Source organism: Vidua macroura, chromosome 2 (genome assembly GCF_024509145.1).
Source record: "Vidua macroura isolate BioBank_ID:100142 chromosome 2, ASM2450914v1, whole genome shotgun sequence".
In the NCBI taxonomy this organism is placed as follows: Eukaryota; Metazoa; Chordata; class Aves; order Passeriformes; family Viduidae; genus Vidua; species Vidua macroura.
This window is the reverse complement of record NC_071572.1, coordinates 61,279,540-61,296,731: the sequence shown is the minus strand read 5'-3', so window position 1 is coordinate 61,296,731 and position 17,192 is coordinate 61,279,540. Positions and strand designations below refer to the sequence as shown.

Below are 17,192 nucleotides of genomic sequence, written 5' to 3'. Positions count from 1 at the left end.
TGAAAGCGGGACAGTTTCAGGTTTTCCATTCTTAATCCGTCAGTTCCTGTGAATTGCTGCCCCTCATCAGAGTCTGTGGGGGGTATGACACCCTCTCATCCCTCATTAGGGGACCAGTGGCTGAGCTGGTTCATTCCTAATAAATCCCAGATTCCTGCTGCTAGCAAAATAACACAACACTCAGGGTTTAACTGATTTCCCCATTGGATGTCTGGCCATGGAGCGGTTCCACGTGCGGGACTGGGGATGAAGGTGCTTGAGATCCAGGATTTATGGCTTCTGGAAGGCATTTATAGAGGTTTGAGGAAAAGAAACCAGAACAGCTGCTTTTATAGTGTTAGTTCCAGTTTGGTCTTCTTTCTATATGTGTTGCTGCATTGTGTGTCCATTCACTGCTGGATGATGTGGGGAAGAGAGATTCATCTATGCACAGCTCTGCTTGTCTTTCCTTCTTTTCCCTGTCTCCATGTGGGAGAGAGCTAAGCAGCTCTTACAGGTAGGCAGGGGCTTAAATGTGAAACATGGAAAAGAATGTAATGTAACAGAATGGAATGGAATGGAATGGAATGGAATGGAATGGAATGGAATGGAACAGAATAGATTAGAATGGAAGATGGGTATGGAATGGAATGGATTTGACTGGAATAAAATAGAATATTGGAATGGAATAGAACAGAACAGAGTTGAATACATTGCAATTGAATGGATTGAAATAATTGTAATGGGATAGAATTGACAGAATGGAATAGAATAAATTGGAATAGACTGGAAAGAAACAAAATAGAAAGAACTGAACAGATTAGAAACAAATGGAATGGAATGGAACAGGATAGGATGGGATGGGACAGGACGGAACGGGATGGGACACGACAGGATAGAATAGAATAGAATAGAATAGAATAGAATAGAATAGAATAGAATAGAATAGAAACCCCAGACACCACTGAAGTGTTCTCCTGCAAAACCACCACTTCCATGAAATAATTCCAACCCATCTTCTCTAAAGTCTAACCACTGGGTAACAAACTAAATCATTCAAACTGCTTCTGGATACCAAACACTTCAGCACTTAAAATTTTGAGCAGGAAATCACTGTTGCATCGCTACAGTCCATACTGGCAGGATGTGACAAGTGGTAGAGCTGGGGATATGGAAAACAGATTTCTGGAATTTTATCCTTCTAACAATTACAGTGATATTAGTAATAGAGGCAAAAAAATATGTTCACAACAGAGGATGTCAAAATTAGAGCAAAATTCAACAGGAAGCACATATGTTACATCCATATACATTTTTCCAATTCAAATATTCTGGTAACATAGACAGAATCATAGACAGTGTCCTGGTCTGATCGTGAGTGTGGGCAGCAGGGTGAAGTGGGGATTTTGCCTCTCTGCTCTGCTCAGGTGAGACTCCACCTGCAGAGCTGCCTCCACTCTGGGGTTCAACATCAAAGGGATGTGGAGTTGTCGGAGTGAGTCCAGAGGAGGCCATGGAAATGCTCCGAGAGCTGGAGCACCTCTGCTCTGGAGATAGGATGGGAGAGCTGGGGGTGTTCAGTCTGGAAAAGAGATGGCTCCCAGAAGACCTTAGAGATACTTCCAGGGCCTAAATGAGCTGCAAGAGAAGGGCATGGAGTGACATGACAAGGGAGAACAGCTTCCTACTGGCAGGGTAAAACTGAAGAAATTCTTCCCTGCTAGGGTGGTGAGGCCCTGGCACAGACTGCCCAGAGAAGCTGTGGCTGCCCCATCCCTGGAAGTGTTCAAGGCCAATTTGGATGTGGCTTGGAGCAACCCGGTCTAGGGGAAGGTACCCCTGCATTTGACAGGATGGGTGGAACTGGATGAGCTTAAAAGGCCCTCCCAACCCAGACCTGTCTGTGACTCCATGACCTTCACAGGTCCCTCTGAGTGCAGAAGCAGCCCTTTCTCAGGGCAGCACAGCCACACAATGAACCCCCTGACGACCCTTCCCGCACCCTTTTTACTGCCAGCACAAAGCTGGGAAAAGCCATTACCTTTTTGATGTCCTTATGGATGTACTTGGCTGTTTGCTTGGCCAGCTCTGTTTTACCTGTTTTGGAGAGGGAAAGAAAAAACTTGCATTAAACCAGGTCTGTCCATCTTCTGTATGTTCATCAGCTCTGCTAACATGAGGACTGGAACTTCCTGAACCCAATATATGTATTTTCCTTGGGAAGTGGGTATTGCTGTTTTATCTCCAGGATCACATTCACTGTGATCTGCCCCAGTCTGGGCAGGGTGAACAGATGCATCAGAATAACAGCATCCCTGCATTGGCTCCATCAGTTTTAACTGACTCTCACATGATGGGAACAAAGCGCTTTTTTTTTTCCCACAAGAAGATGTTTATAGATCAGAGTTTTGCTATATTGGATAGATCAGAGTTTTGCTATATTTACCCTCAATATTCCAAGATCCTTGTGCAATGCCTTGTAATCTCCAAATAAAGAATTTCAAGGAAATGGGGTATTTTTCTTTGCTTTATATAAGATGACAGTAAAAAAATTCTGGGATTAGGAACAATCAGTAATGGAGTAAATCCACCTTGGAAGGCATTTATAGAAGCCTGAGGCATTTATTAAGGGTGAACATATGCACCAGCTCATGCCAGGCCATGTCCTGTTCTCCCGGCCCATCCATCTGGGGAGAAACTTCATTAAAGAGGCAGTTTTATTGAAGTGTGGATGCCAGAAAACTTCTCTTCCCTGTTGCTACCCTCCAGCATGACACTGCTGGCTTTGTCAGGTTGATCAAGCGAAGGATTGGGCCAATTTTGGCTCCTAGAGTGACCATCAAAACTGAGGTGAAGCCAGTCACCCCTCTGGAGGATGGATGTTCTGGGGGTTCACACTTGTCCTTTGCATACCTGTCAGCAGTGTACTGCACATGGATCCCTGTAGGATTTACTTGCACAGTGAAAAATAAATGAGCAGGAACAGAAAGAACTATTCTGAAGAAAAAAACCACGTGTTTTAAAAGGGAAATTAGGTTAAAAACTACATTCTTACTGGAGTATTGTACATCTGCCCACAATTGTATTGCAGGAACAATAGATCTGGTGGGTCAGATCAGCAAATCACCAAAAAAAGGGCTACAAATATGGGAATCATGGGGTGTGCTGTGCTCCACCTGTTAAATCTCTGCCAAAATTTTGCAATTGACTTCAGTTTGAGCTTTGCTGACTTTGGATGATGCTGGATCAGAGCTCCTGATGTGTAAGGATGCAAGAAACTATGCTTCCTATAAAAAAGAAAGAGAGAAAAGAGGAGAAGAGAAGAGAGGAGAAGAGAAGAGAAGAGAAGAGAAGAGAAGAGAAGAGAAGAGAAGAGAAGAGAAGAGAAGAGAAGAGAAGAGAAGAGAAGAGAAGAGAAGAGAAGAGAAGAGAAGAGAAGAGAAGAGAAGAGAAGAGGAAAAAAGAAAAGAAAAGAAAAGAAAAGAAAAGAAAAGAAAAGAAAAGAAAAGAAAAGAAAAGAAAAGAAAAGAAAAGAAAAGAAAAGAAAAGAAAAGAAAAGAAAAGAAAAGAAAAGAAAAGAAAAGAAAAGAAAAGAAAAGAAAAGAAAAGAAAAGAAAAGAAAAGAAAAGAGAACCCCCCCCCCCCCCATGGAAGTCCATGGGAGTAGAAAAGCCAACAATTTACATCCCTGAGGTTTTAGATATGCTCTAGCAGGGCAATGAAGTATCAAAAATATTTTATCCTCGTTTTATACAGCTTTATAGCAACTTCTTTGGAGTTAATACTTGGCCTGGTACTGTTCTGTGGCAGGAGCATAGTCTCACCTGTGCCCCTTTAACCCCTCCAGCACTGGAGCATCAGCACCTTCTTGAGCCCTTTGGGAGGCAGTGGAGGCAGGAGAAGGAAGCCCTGAGGTTGCTCCAAATATCACAGATCAGTTACTTTGAAGCTGTTTTGTTGTTTTTTTTTTTCCACACCTAAAAGTCATTTGGACCATTTCATGAACTGATCAGCTGTCATGTGGCATTTGATTGGGCTGGAGGACAAATCTTATTGGTGTCAATAAAATCCTGTCATTCCAAAACAGTCTGTGCCCACAGGAGCAAACAAGCAGAGATTCAGTTTGCAGGCAGCAAAATTCTACTGTTATCCCACCATTCCCACTGGAATAGAGGGGTTTTCACCAGAAAGTTGTTAAAGTAATACTTTTACTCTGAAAACTGCCCCTTTTTGAGACTTGGAGGGGGGCTGTCCTCTGGGATAACTCAGCATGAGGCTGGATGTAGCTGTGTGTGCTGGTGTCCAGCTGTGGTCACCCTGCTGGATGATGGGTGACTCACTGAAAGATGACAGTGTGTTTTACTCAGACCCTGCAGCCCTGCAACAGCTTCCACCCCCTCTCCTCAGGGCTCTCCATCCCCCTCACCACAACCCAAATGTTACCTATTCCAGATGATCCCAAGAAAAGAAACACCAGCGGGTGCTCCTCATCATACCAGCCATTTTCCTTCCTCCGAATAGCTGCATTTGAAGAACAATGAAAACAAAAAAGAGGGGGGGGGGGGAGGCATATAAATCAATGCCACAAAGCAAGTGTAATTATCACTAAGTATACACTATGTTTTACTGCTCTCTACCCACTCCCAGTCCTCCCTGCCATTAGTGCTCTCTAATTTGATTAGCTAGCCAAGGCCCCAGAGACACCTAATAAGGTTAGCATGGATTTGGAAAGCTGCCCAGAGCAGATTTCGGATAAAGTTTTCCAGGATGTGCACTCAGCGTTGCCAGGGAGATGGCGGAGGAGGGGGACAAGGATGGATGGACAGAGGGATGGAGAGGCACTCTGCCTCACCAGCTCCCAAGTGCAACCTTTCCATGAGGAAAAAACATCAGTTTTGAAGAGGTTTATAGGTTATTTCTGGCATGGAATGGGAAGAAAGAAATGGCTGAAGGTCACAAATCCTCTGAATTGTTGCAAGGATTAGGAAAAGTGTGGTGATTATCTCAGTGCCTCTCTGGATAGAAGCATCTGAGTGCATCCTGGGTGAGATACCAGTGGAAAATTTTACAAAAGGCAAGAGCCCTGATTCCCTCCCAAACTCCCAGTCCGACCAGCACAGCCCTTTCTCAGGACAGACATGGATCTGCTGTGCAGAGTGGGTGACAGCTCCTACCCCCATGGGTGCCCACGGCTCCCCCAGGTACTCTTCAGCCCCCCAGAGCAGCCTCAGGCTCTGTGAGCGTGCTCACCAAACCAATAACATCATTGCACTGGGCTTATTTGAAGGAGGAGGAACTGTTTTTGAGGCCAAAAGATCAAATCTCATCCTCTGCTGGCTGAATCTGGTCTCTGGAACACAGAAGTAGTTTCCCTAGATCAGAGCAGCTTCTAGTTCAATGTGAGAGATTAACTGACATCCCAGCCTTTCTGCTTTATCCACAGTATTTCAATCCAGCCTGTAAACCTTGTAAGATGTTTTGAAAAAGAGAACATGCACTGTACAGTCTCAGGACCCCTCAGATGCAGCAAGGTCTCATGACTGGCACATGGCACCCCCAGATCCAGCCGAACCCAAAATGTGGCACATTAGGAAGCACTGCATGAAAACGGCAAGATGCCCAAAAATTGTAACTGACAAGATATTTGAAGGTAGCAGAGGAAAATAGCAGCACTGGAGGTAGGATGAGCAGAAGGAAAACACTGGGAGAGCTGTGGCTTAAAGCTCTTGGAATGCTGCTGCACACAGGCATGGCAAAGCTCAACCTCTGCTGCCTTTCAGTGGTGTCCACAGCAAAAACAGGAATAAAGCCAAAAAAGAATTAAACCCACTTCTCTTTGTGACTGTCACCCTCAAAACACAACTCCCTCATCTTCTTCTGGCCACTATCCTGGGTCTCAGTCTCTGTCCTTGTCCCTCAATCCTGTGTCTTCCTTAAATGAGGTACTGGCTGGCTCTGTGGGGGACTGTGGGTTTGTTTTCTTCCCTGAGCTGGCCAGAGAGCATGAGAGTGGCGTTTAAAATTGCAGAATTCTTTAATTCAATCTCAAAGTCAGTCCATAAAACCCTTTTCTTGATGGGGTATAGTAAATAGAAGTCACCTAAGAAAAGGCATCCTAGGCATGGCATGCCAAGAGTTCTTCCTCCACGGGAGTACAAACTGACATGGGAAATAAATAATGCCATTTTGCACATAAAAATATTTGCATATAAAAATATTTAAACAATATTTCCATTTTGCAAATAATAAGAAATGGAAATGTCACAGCCTCCAGCCTGACATGGAAATGCTGCCTCTGCCAGCAGGGACACACTGGGAAGATGTTAAACAGCAGCAGCTCAAGTGAGATATTCCAGCAGCTGGAGTTTATAGATGCATGGAGGGGTCTCATGGGAAATTGGAGCTGCAAAACCCGCATGAAACTGAGCTCCTTGGAGTCCATGCTTGTATTCCAGGAGACCCAGGTATCATGGAAGCCAGCAGATCTGGTGATTAGGAGAACAAGAGCAAAGCCTCACTACAAGAATAAATCAATGAGCTGAAGTTAATGACGAGGGGTGTGAGGAGTGACCTGACCACAGTCATTAAGTATCTCCCCAAGAAGGCACTGAACTTGCTCAGCTACAGAGAAAATTAAGGTGCTCCAGGGGCTGGAGTGAGAGGATCAAACTACAAATAAAGCAGAACAGTTTTAATAACGAAGGTGATTAACCACTGCAGCCACTTAGGAAGAGAGTGGGACTGAATTCCTAATCCCTGAAAAGTCTGCAGGGAAAGCCAGAAGGGCTTCCCAAAAGGCACTGGTAACTCAGGATGAAGATGAAGGTTTGCATTGCTGTCCAAACATCCAAAAAAAAAAAAAAAATCCCCAATTTAACTTTAAATCCAAGGCATGTAGAATCATGCAATTGTAGAAGGGTGTGGGTTGGAAGGGACCTTAAAGACCATCAGTTCCAACCCCTTCAGAAATGGGACTGAGTGCTGGGATTGTGCATTTAGTGGGAGCTGAACCCCAGTGCTGCAAGAACTTGCCATTCTGAGCCCGGACACGGGCAGATGCATTACCCGTCCCCCTGGCCATGCTAATGAGTCCTGATTCCTGCTAAGGCTTAATTAGCTTGGGCACAAGGCCAGATGTAGCACTGGCTGATGCCTTGCTCTGTCTCACCCTGCCTGGGCATATCAGCATGACAGACCAGCTTGGCTGCAGCCAGCAATCTGGTTCTGTTCAAAATCCTGGGCAAAGACTGGTGGGAATCCCATCCTGTCCTTCAGCTGCTCCCTGGCCAGGTAATCCCTGGAAATAGCCACCGCAGGAGATGAAGAGGAGAAAATGCTCTGCCACTGACAGGCAGGTGCAGAGAAGGGTCTATGCTGCATCCCTCTGTGTGCCCTTCCCAGTGCTGCACATGTTCCTTCTCAACTCTTTACAGCAGTGAACAGGAGGTCAACACCTGGGGTGGGAAATTTCATTAAAATTGATGGGGAGTAACACAGCTGCCATTAATTCCTGAAGCTATCTCAGCTAAGATAATAATGGTAATAAAAGTAATAAACTTCTGCTTTGGGGCATGGAGTGTCCACTCACAGGGTCAAGCATGTTCAGGGTCCAAAAACAGTGGGGTTAAGTGCTGCCTTCTTCCCCTCCCTTCTGCAGCAGGATGCCAGAGTTTATGGATAAATACTCAAAACAACTCCAGGGATATAAAGCACCCCTTAAAAAACTATCGTAAAGTTAGAGCTTAGATTCAGCATGTGATCTCTGTCAGAAGATGCTGAGCATCATATTTAGGAAGAAATTCTTCCCTATAAAGCTAGTGAGGCACTGGCACAGGTTGCCAAGAAAAGTTGTGCCTGGAAAGCCAGGCTGGAACTGGGCTTAGAAAGACCTGATCTAGTGGAAGGTGTCCCTGTCCATGTCAAGGGGTTGGAATGAGACGGGCTTTAAGGTCTCTTCTAAGCCAAACCGTTCCATGGTCACTAGTCAGCAGGTTAATCAGATCAACAGAGTGATAAGTTGTAAATGCTTTTCTACAAGCAGCCTGAAAATGATGAGTTATTCCAGCACCCAGCACTCTTAAGGTTTGGAAAAACTTAAAAAATCTGGATATCCCTAGGGAAGGGACACCACTCCCTAGGTTCTACCACTGGGGTTGGAGGAGGCTCTCTCAGGCTGTCCAGTGAAGTGTTCAGCTTCAGCAGTAGGAACAAAAGCCATATCCCAGGGCAGTGCAGTGTTCAGCTTCAGCAGCAGGAACAGAAGCCCCATCCTGGGCCAAAGCAGAATATAAGTGCCAGTTCCAAGGATGAAAATCTCAGCTAGGAAAGCCACAGAAGCCCTCTTCTCCTTGGAGTCTGCACTGCCAAAGCAGCTGCTGGCCATGCCGATCGCTCTTCATTGTCACCCAAGCATGAAATCCATGCTCTGCCTCTGGGAAAGCTGCCCCCTTCTTTCCTCCTGGCATAAACAAACAAACAAACAAACAAACAAACAAACAAACAAACACCAGGAGGGAGGTCACACTGCTGTGCTGAAATCTCACTATGACATTCAGCCCCAATGTCCAAAACAAGAGCCTGATGATGACGCTGGGGCCTTCTTCTGTGGAGCTGTTCCTGGCATTGCTGCCGTGCTCTCGCTTTATTTCGTCCATCTGTAACGGTGTGACTGCAGCCCTGCATCTCCAAGAGGCCCTTCAACCCGCTATTGAACTGATAAATTCACTGTATTACTTTACACAAATCAATACCTCAGCAGTTATCAGCACTTGATGTGACTGAAATTGGTTTCAGCCAATTTGTGAGTGTAATAAATGTCCATTTATCAAATCAATTCATTCTGCGGGGCTCCTCGGCCTGTCCGGGTTTGGGGTACCGCAGGGTGAAGGCTCTGGGGCCAAACCCGTTGTGGGATCATTGCTTCCATCCAGGTACTGCATTGATGCTCCAGGGTCCGCAGCATTCCCAAAGAAGCTCTCTTCCAGCCCTGCTGCTAGTGGTTCAGGGTTATGGAACCCCAAATTAGACCAAAGCTGTGTCCTTGCAAAGTTTCACCTGATCTGCAGGCAGCAACACACATCAAAAAAACAGCCCTCATAAAGTATCCTATATTGTCCAAAATAATCCCAGTTTCCTTTGGACCAGAGAAGGATCATAGTCCTCCTTACCCATTTCCCTACAGTTTTGAAACACTGACTGATTTTCAGTATCATAGCTGCTCAAAATTAGGAATTTTATCATTAAAACATAGATTTTTTTGCACTACCCTTTCTTCAAAATCCCTGAAAAATAAACAACACTTTTCCTTCCTCACTCCTTATTCAACTTCAGGAAGAGCTGGAACAGATTGCTTCAACCCTCAGGGTTTATTCTCCCTGAAAAGGGGAAGTGGTAGGTTTGAACCACACTACTTCTAAGTGAGTACTGACTAGCAGACATGGTATATCCACATAAAGAAGGTATTCTTTACCTGGCATAATAGTTAGGATATTAGACCAAAAAAACAAATACACATATATATATTTGGGGGAAATGCCTCCTTTAGCTTATAATCTCAGAGAGGAGATGTTGCTGATCCCTTCTGCCTCCTCATCTTCCAGTGAAAAGGCAAAGTAGCCGTAATCAGATCCAGAGCTCAACCATTTATGGAAGTGCCTGGAAACACAACCCTAAGCCTTTTAGCTACTCATTTGTATGTACCAGTTAGAGAATCCCAGCAGCTCCTGAGATGGCAGCAATGACCTGGCTGTTTCTGATGTGAGGAGATGGAATATTTAATGTGGATTTTATTAAGATGAACTGAACATTTACACCCGTCGAGGGGGGTGGCCAAGCTGCCTCCCACCATCACCCAGTCAGGCACCGGTAGAAACCTTGTACGCTGGGAGACGCACAGTTACCATCAGTTAACCATCATCCACCTTCTCCCAGTCCTGTCCTGCTCCACATATCAGAAAATAGTGCTGCAAGGCTTGGATATATCCTATGTAGGCAATGGGGAAGGATTTTCCCTCTGTGGCAGTGATGCCATCCTGTCAGGGTGTGGCTGCAGTGAGCTCCCCACTAGCGTTCCCAGTGCATCCCCTTGCAGGGGGTTGCTGGGATAACAGCTGGACTTGGTGATCTTAGAGGGTTTTTCTAAATTATTCCATATTTCTGTGACTCCATTCTATCCCCATCACTCCAGATCTTGTGCTTCTAACCCCAGATCACAAGTTCCCTTTGTATTCCTGGCTAAGCCCCTCTGGAGACTGTTTGGATCATGCACCAAGTGACGGATTAAATCCAATTACTCAATTAAGGCACCAGTTATAAATTAAACATATGAGCCAGGTTTGGTGGATCTGAAGATATGGTGTTGTGGCAGGTCTGTTCACCAGCAAATGGCAGTGGTGAGGGCAGAGGATGCAGGGTCCGCAAAGCGGCAGGAAAACCAGCTGGGCACAAAATAAATAACAAAGATAGAGAGGAAGTGCTTGAGAGAGAAAGTCCTGTCTTAAAACTCATCCTTCTGGACAGAAAACGAAAAGGAAAGAAAATGAAAAGAAAAACTGGACAGAATGGAAGGGGGGAGAGGAGGGGGACAGAGAGTCTCCCACTACCTTTTGGTCCAATATCCTGAGGCTGTAGGGGTATCAAGCACATTCCCTATAATTCAATAAGAAAAACCTCCATAAAGGCAAGGACGTTAATGCGCAGAAACGCCACCTGTGTCAGGAACAGGCATTGCCCATTAATCACAGCTCCCCAATTAGCTGGGCTGCTGCCCCCAGGCACAGCCGCTTTCTGAACACACAGGGTGGCTGTTGTTTTTGCAGGAGTGTAGATTCCTTCCCAGCTCCTTCCCGGCTCCTTCTCATCTCCCAGCCCACACTGGGCTCCTCTTTGTTAACTAAAGGCAATGGGTTTGTGTTTCTGACAGCATGCTCCTTGTGATTCTGCCCCGACCTCAACAGCTCTTATGTTGCTGTCCTATTTTCAGGCATTAACTGGAATGCACGGATGGGTCAGGAATTATTGACAGGATACAGGGGCTTTGGACTGGCAAATCAAACCCAGCCCAGATTGCTGGAGCCTTGATTACATGGAATCACAGAATGGTTTGTGTTGGGAGGGAGCTTCAAGCTTCTCTCATTCCAATCCTCTGCCATGGGCAGGGACAGCTTTCACTAGACCATGTTGCTCCAAGTTCCATCCAGCCTGGCTTTAAACACTTCCATGGATGGGGCATCCACTTTGAATTACCCAGCAATCTCGCAGACCTGCCCGGAGGCAGCCTCAGATCAAGGCTTGAGGGAACAGCTTGATTTCCCTGTGGGGCAGGTGTGGGAGGGCAGAGTTGGCAGCATGTGAAGGGTCCTACCTGCCCCCACTGTGGCTATGGCATTCTCCTGACCAATGATGTGCTCTTTTAGCCGCTGTTCCAGTGGGAATCTCCGCCGTTCCTCCACCTCCCTCCTGCGCTGCTCCTCCTGGAACTGTGGAGGGAAGAAAACATAGGGATCAGAGACTTTATGGAGCACTGGGCCAGTACATAGATGTCAGAGACCTCTATGGGCCAGAGCATCCCCAGGGCAGATGCAGTTTGGTCTAGATGCACCAGCTCTAGCAAGAGGAAATTTCTGCATCTGTCATGGATGGAAGCTGGGGTGAGTGGGAATAGGGATCCTGCTCTGCTGATGGGAAACCAGACCCTGTGCTACCTCTATACTGGTGACAAAGAGGGAACAATGGCACTGCTCAACAGCTCTTAACCATTAGGCACTATTTATTTTGGGAAATAAAGCCATGATTGTTCTACCTATATTTACCTTGCTACCCCTCAACCATTTCCTGTTCAAAGACTCCAATCAGATCCTGCAGGGATGGTAAAGTATCACTGAGCTGGAGAGGGACTTCGGACAAGGGCATGGAGTGACAGGACAAGGGGGAATGGTTTCCCACTGAGGGTTAGATGGGATATTGGGAAGAAATTCTTCCCTGTGATGGTGGTGAGGCCCTGGCAGAGATTGCCAAGAGCAGCTGTGGGTGCCCCGTCCCAGGCAGTGGCCAAGGCCAGGTTGGATAGGACTTGGATCAACTTGGTCTAGTGGAAGATATCCCTGCCCACAGCAGGGAGTTGAAATTAGGTGAGCTATAAAGTAATTTCCAACCCAAAACCTGTGATTCTAAGATCTTTAGAAAGGCTGCTGAGCACTCTTCCTGCCACAAGCAGAGCTTGGACATTCCCAGCTGAGACCATTGCCTTGGGAAGATTCATCACCCAAAGCCAGACTCAGATGAAGACAGAACACAAAGAGCCCATGGGGTTTGCCAAGTGAGTAACTGCACCCACAGAACAGTCCCTGTCATTGAACTCACCTCACTAAGGGGAAACACCCTTCAACAAAGCCAGAAGGCAGGTGCCAAAGCTGCAGCAGGATCCAGCTGCTGGAGCTGGAGTGGATAACCTCCAGCGAGGCTGCTGACATCTCCTGGGCTAGCAGTGATTCTGACATAAGTTAAAAAATAATAAATAGCAAACAATCCAATTTTGGCCAGTGCTATCAGTCTCACATGTAACAGAGATGCCATCAGCCCTGATCCTCACACAGAGCAATAACTTCCCTGCAGATCCCAGTGGAACAGCTCTGGGATAGACATCCTGCCTGTACTGATCCCCCCAGCGCTGGGTATGACCTCATCATACATCTGTGTCTGTAGGAACCTGACAAATCTCTTCTCTCTCCCTCCTCTCTGGCCTTTTGGAAGATACAGGAATGTGATCAGTGATGTTAGGACACCCAACGATTCCCATGGGTTTATGGAGAGTGGGTAAGATGCGCAGGAAGAGAAGGAAGGAATACCCATCCTCTGCAATGCCCTCTCCCTCCCTCCTTGGAAAACTGACACAGTACAAGTCCTGTGTACAAGTACCGTTTTCTGCTCAGGATCTGTTCTGGAGAGCCCTGCACTCATGCCAGCTATTCAGTGGGCCAGAAGTGCTAACACAGCTCCTAGCTGGGTCATGCAGCTGGCCTGGAGCATCCTGAGTATCTGCCTTAGCTTACACCGTACAGGGGACACCAGGACAAGAATACCCATCAAGAAAAACATATTTTAGATCCATTGGTGACGGAACCTCCAAGAAAAAGCCCCACTAAGCCTGGAGTTTACATAAGACACAAACTTCCACTCCTCTCTCATCTGCTCCCCTCTCCATATACATCCAGCTGTTCCCACCTCCCTGCTTTGTGCTGTGCAATGGTGTTGGTGGGGATCTTGTCCTCAGCCTCTGGCAGTTGATCTTCCATTGTCCTGATGACCCTTGCCTGGCTCAGCATCAGCACTTAAGTGGAGCCCAATGGTGCTACCTGCTTGGAGAGCAATGCTCTACTTTTATGTTGGAGGCAACCAGACTTCTGTACTCAACCGGGTTAAGAAGTTCTTCTGATGCAAGGCCAAAAGCATCAGAAATCTTAATTTTTAAAAAGAGAAGGACTCAGTCTGTGTTTTGGCAGGTGATAGCAGCTGTCTGCCTGTCACTGGGGTGGGCATGGCAGTCATGGAGTCACAGAAGGGTGATCTTAAGAAAACTTATAGACCATCCCATTCCAACCCCTTTGCCACAGGTAGGGATACCTTCCACTAGACCTGGTTGCTCTAAGCCCCATCTAACCTGGCCTTGAACACTTCCAGGCATGGGGCAGCCACAGCTTCTCTTCACAATCTGTGTCAAGAACCTCACCAACATCACAGGGAAGAATTTCTTCCCAGTATCCTATCTAACCCTGCCCTCTGGCAGTGTGAAACCATTCCCTCTTGTCCTGTCCCCCCAGGTCTCTGTCCAAAGTCCCTCTCCAGTTCTCTTATAGCCCCTTTAGGCACTGGCAGGGGCTCTAAGGTCTCCCTGGAGCCTTCTCTTCTCCAGGCTGAATAACCCCAGCTCTCCCAACCTGTCTCCAGAGCAGAGGGGCTCCAGCTCTCAGAGCATGTCTGTGGCCTTCTCTGGATTTGCTCCAGCAGCCCCATGTCCTTCTGATGCTGGGAGCTCCAGGGCTGGAGGCAGCTCTATAGGTGGGGTCTCACTTGAGTGGAGCAGAGGGGCAAAATCCCCACCTCAGCTGCTGCCCATGCTGTGAGATCAGCCCAGAACACAGGGGGCTTCTGGACTGCCAGAACATGTTGTTTTAAGGAAGAAAAGTGAAGAATAAAATAACTGAACTCTTTAAGAGCAGGACAGGTAGAATTATCTGCTGGGTAAATGCTCTCTTGAGCCCAGCACCAATAAGGAAATCTGCCCTGAACAGTTTGAAACTTGCCTTGGTTTTTATGCTTAAGTAATAGTTGGAGGAGAGAAAGGAAATATATCTCTGGAGCTGTTCCTGAGGAAGATGATTGTACTTGTATATAAACCACCAGATTGCCAAGCCAGCATGTGATGAATATTCAGCTGGGGGGAAACTGGTGCTCCCGGGATTTCATCCTCCCCAGCAGCCACATTCCACCAAGAGTCTTTGAGAATTTATTGCTCATTTTAATCACTGCTAGAGAATGAATAGGCAGAACTGTTATGGGATGGACATATCCCATAGATTTTATTTACATATCCTTGTGACAGAATAACAAGGAGTTTTCATATGTATTTTTAATTTATTTTGATTTCCTTTATTCTTTAAAAAAAAACAAACCAGAACTCGGTGTGTGCTTTTCCTGAGCTTAGACCACACTTGCCTGGTGTTGAGGACTCTTGAGTTGGTTCCCAGTGATAAACAGTCTGAAGAAATTTAAACAAGTACTTGTGTATCTACGACTAAAAGGGAGGGAAAAGCACTTGAAACTTTCCTCTGTCACTGGGTGGGATAGCAGGTCCTGGACTGAGCTTGGCTCTTGCAAGTCTTTCTTTGCCATTCAGCTCCTTTTTGCACCCTGGCAGACCCATCTGGTGACCTCCCCTGCCTCCATCAGTGTCTGATGAAGGATTTTTAAGGAATATTTCAGCTAGGAAGAGCACACAGTTGCCCGTTCCCTTCTGGAAGCAGCAGTGTGAGATCTCCTGACCAGGAGCTGGTGTCCACTTCATCCCAGTGAGTCACCTTTGATAGGCCTTTCCAAGAAAACAAGCTTCCAGCTGTGACTCACATGCTTCTTTTTTCATCTTGAACATCCTCAGGTTGCTGATTTAAGCATATTTCATGAGAAAAATGTCTCTTTTGGTTATTTGAAAGCTGGCTGTTGCTTAATCTGGGCACAACCTTCTATGTAGAGTTTGGAGCAGTGAAAGTTCATTTTAACCTTTCTTTAAACCCACAAGAATTACCTCAAGATTTGTTTGGCCCCTCCTATGGAAGAACCCCTCTCCAGACCTCCACAAAGCTTAGCTCATGCCCTCGACATCGTCTGAGCTGATCAGTTTATGTCCTGTTTTCCTTTAGTATTTAAATTTTTTTTCCTGTAAGGTGAAAGACACTGTCACTCTTTGCAGGTTTTATGCCAAGGTTTGGTTGTGCTGGCGCTGTGCTCATGAACCTCTTCCCTTGGAGTGTTTTCTCATAAATGCAGCCATGCTTGGGAGGGATGCTGGAGGGATGATGGATAATGAAGCTGATAAACATGGAGATACTCCAAGGGCTGGATCACCTCTGCTCTGGAGACAGGCTGAGAGCTAGAGGTGTATACCCAGAGAAGGGCAGGTTCCAGGGAGACTTTAGAGCCCCTGCCAGGGCCTAAAGGGCCCCAAGAGAGTTGGAGAGGTTATGGAGGGCTAGGACAAGGGGGAATGGTTCCCCCTGGAAGACAGAGGGCAAGATTAGATGGGATATTGGGAAGAAATTCTTCCCTGTGAGGATGGTGAGGTCATGACACAGGTTGCCCAGAGAAGCTGTGGCTGCCCCATGCCTGGAAGTGTTCAAGGCCAGGTTAGATGGGGCTTAGAGCAACCAGGCCTAGTAGAAGGTATCCCTGCCCATGGCAATGGAGTGGAATGAGATGAGGTTCCTTCCTTCATGATTTTATGAAAACTTGCTCTTAGAGCTGCCAAAGTGACCACATAGTGCTACTGGCTACAAAAGCAGCCATCAGGACCACAGAGGACAGCCATGGCAGCATTTCCTTTGCCAGGAAGGAGTATGGAAAGCTCCAGAGGAAAGATCACTCTGTCCCTACTAAGGAGAGAGGTTTATTTAGCACTGGGGAATGTGGTTTTGAACTCCTGCCTGAGCAATGACTTTAAGAGGTGAGCACAGACAGTGCAGCAGTTGACACCTGGCAGGTTTATTTCATGGTAATACCTCCTAAGTGTAGTAATTGACACAGTTTTAATCACCTTCATCCTCCACTTGTGGTAAGTTCTTAGCCTCAGGTTTATAGCATGCAAGTTTAAATTCCACACCCATAGAACAAACACTGAGGTACACAATGTCAGAGGAACTTTGCAGCCAGGGACAAACCTGGTCCCTTTGTGCCTCAGCTCCTACTCTTGTGGTCTAGTGAGAAGGGAATACCCCTTATCTGGGAGTCCCCTGCCCTAGCTGATCTGTGATGCTTGAAGAGATGATGCTCACAAGGTATCACAGAAGAGTTTGGGTTGGAAGTGATCTTAAAGCTCACTCAGTTCTAACCCCTCCCACGTGCAGAGACACCTTCCACTAGACCAAGTTGCTCCAAACCCCATCCAATCTGGCCTTGAACACTCTCAGGGATGAGTCACTGCTCTGATGGCCTCTCCTACCCATTGATAATTCACTGAACAAGGCCTCTGCCCAGGAATTTTAAATCCCTGAGATCTAGCTGCAGATCCCTCATTGTCTAGTAGCCCACTGTTCCACAAATGTACTGATTCCTGGCATTTTTATTGGGACCATGATGGCAAACATGTTTCTTTTCCTTCTTTAAAGCAAATGGGACATGGAGGCTGAAGGGATGAGATCCCACCATGGAAATGGGTGTCTTTTACCTTAAGATTGGTGCACATGAACACCTGGATCCCAGGCCATAGCTGAACTCTGGATTCTCAACCCTGCTTGTTTGACAGACAATTTCAGAAAATACAGTAAAAACAGGCTGCACCCAGGGGTTACAGAGCAGCATTACTGTCCTGGGCAGGTCCTGAATGAGAAATGGTAACTTGGAAGAGGTGGGCACAGCCACACTTAAAATACTACAGAAGTGGGTGTTTTTCCTTATGCATCACGTTCTTAATTTTTACAGACTTCTTTTGGAAAAGGATGGAGCTG

General features: G+C 46.4%; 1 protein-coding gene across 1 annotated transcript in view; it reads right to left on the bottom strand.

Moving 5' to 3' along the window:
- The window catches only part of CLPB (ClpB family mitochondrial disaggregase), a 74,017-nt gene that overhangs the window by 10,575 nt on the left and 46,250 nt on the right, over positions 1 to 17,192 (bottom strand). Inside the window, exons 7-9 of the mRNA XM_053971735.1 lie at positions 11,342 to 11,456; positions 4,423 to 4,500; positions 2,021 to 2,076 (exon numbers count right to left, since the gene is read on the bottom strand). Of these exons, the coding sequence (XP_053827710.1) occupies positions 2,021 to 2,076; positions 4,423 to 4,500; positions 11,342 to 11,456 (249 nt within the window). The remainder of the gene's footprint in view (positions 1 to 2,020; positions 2,077 to 4,422; positions 4,501 to 11,341; positions 11,457 to 17,192) is intronic.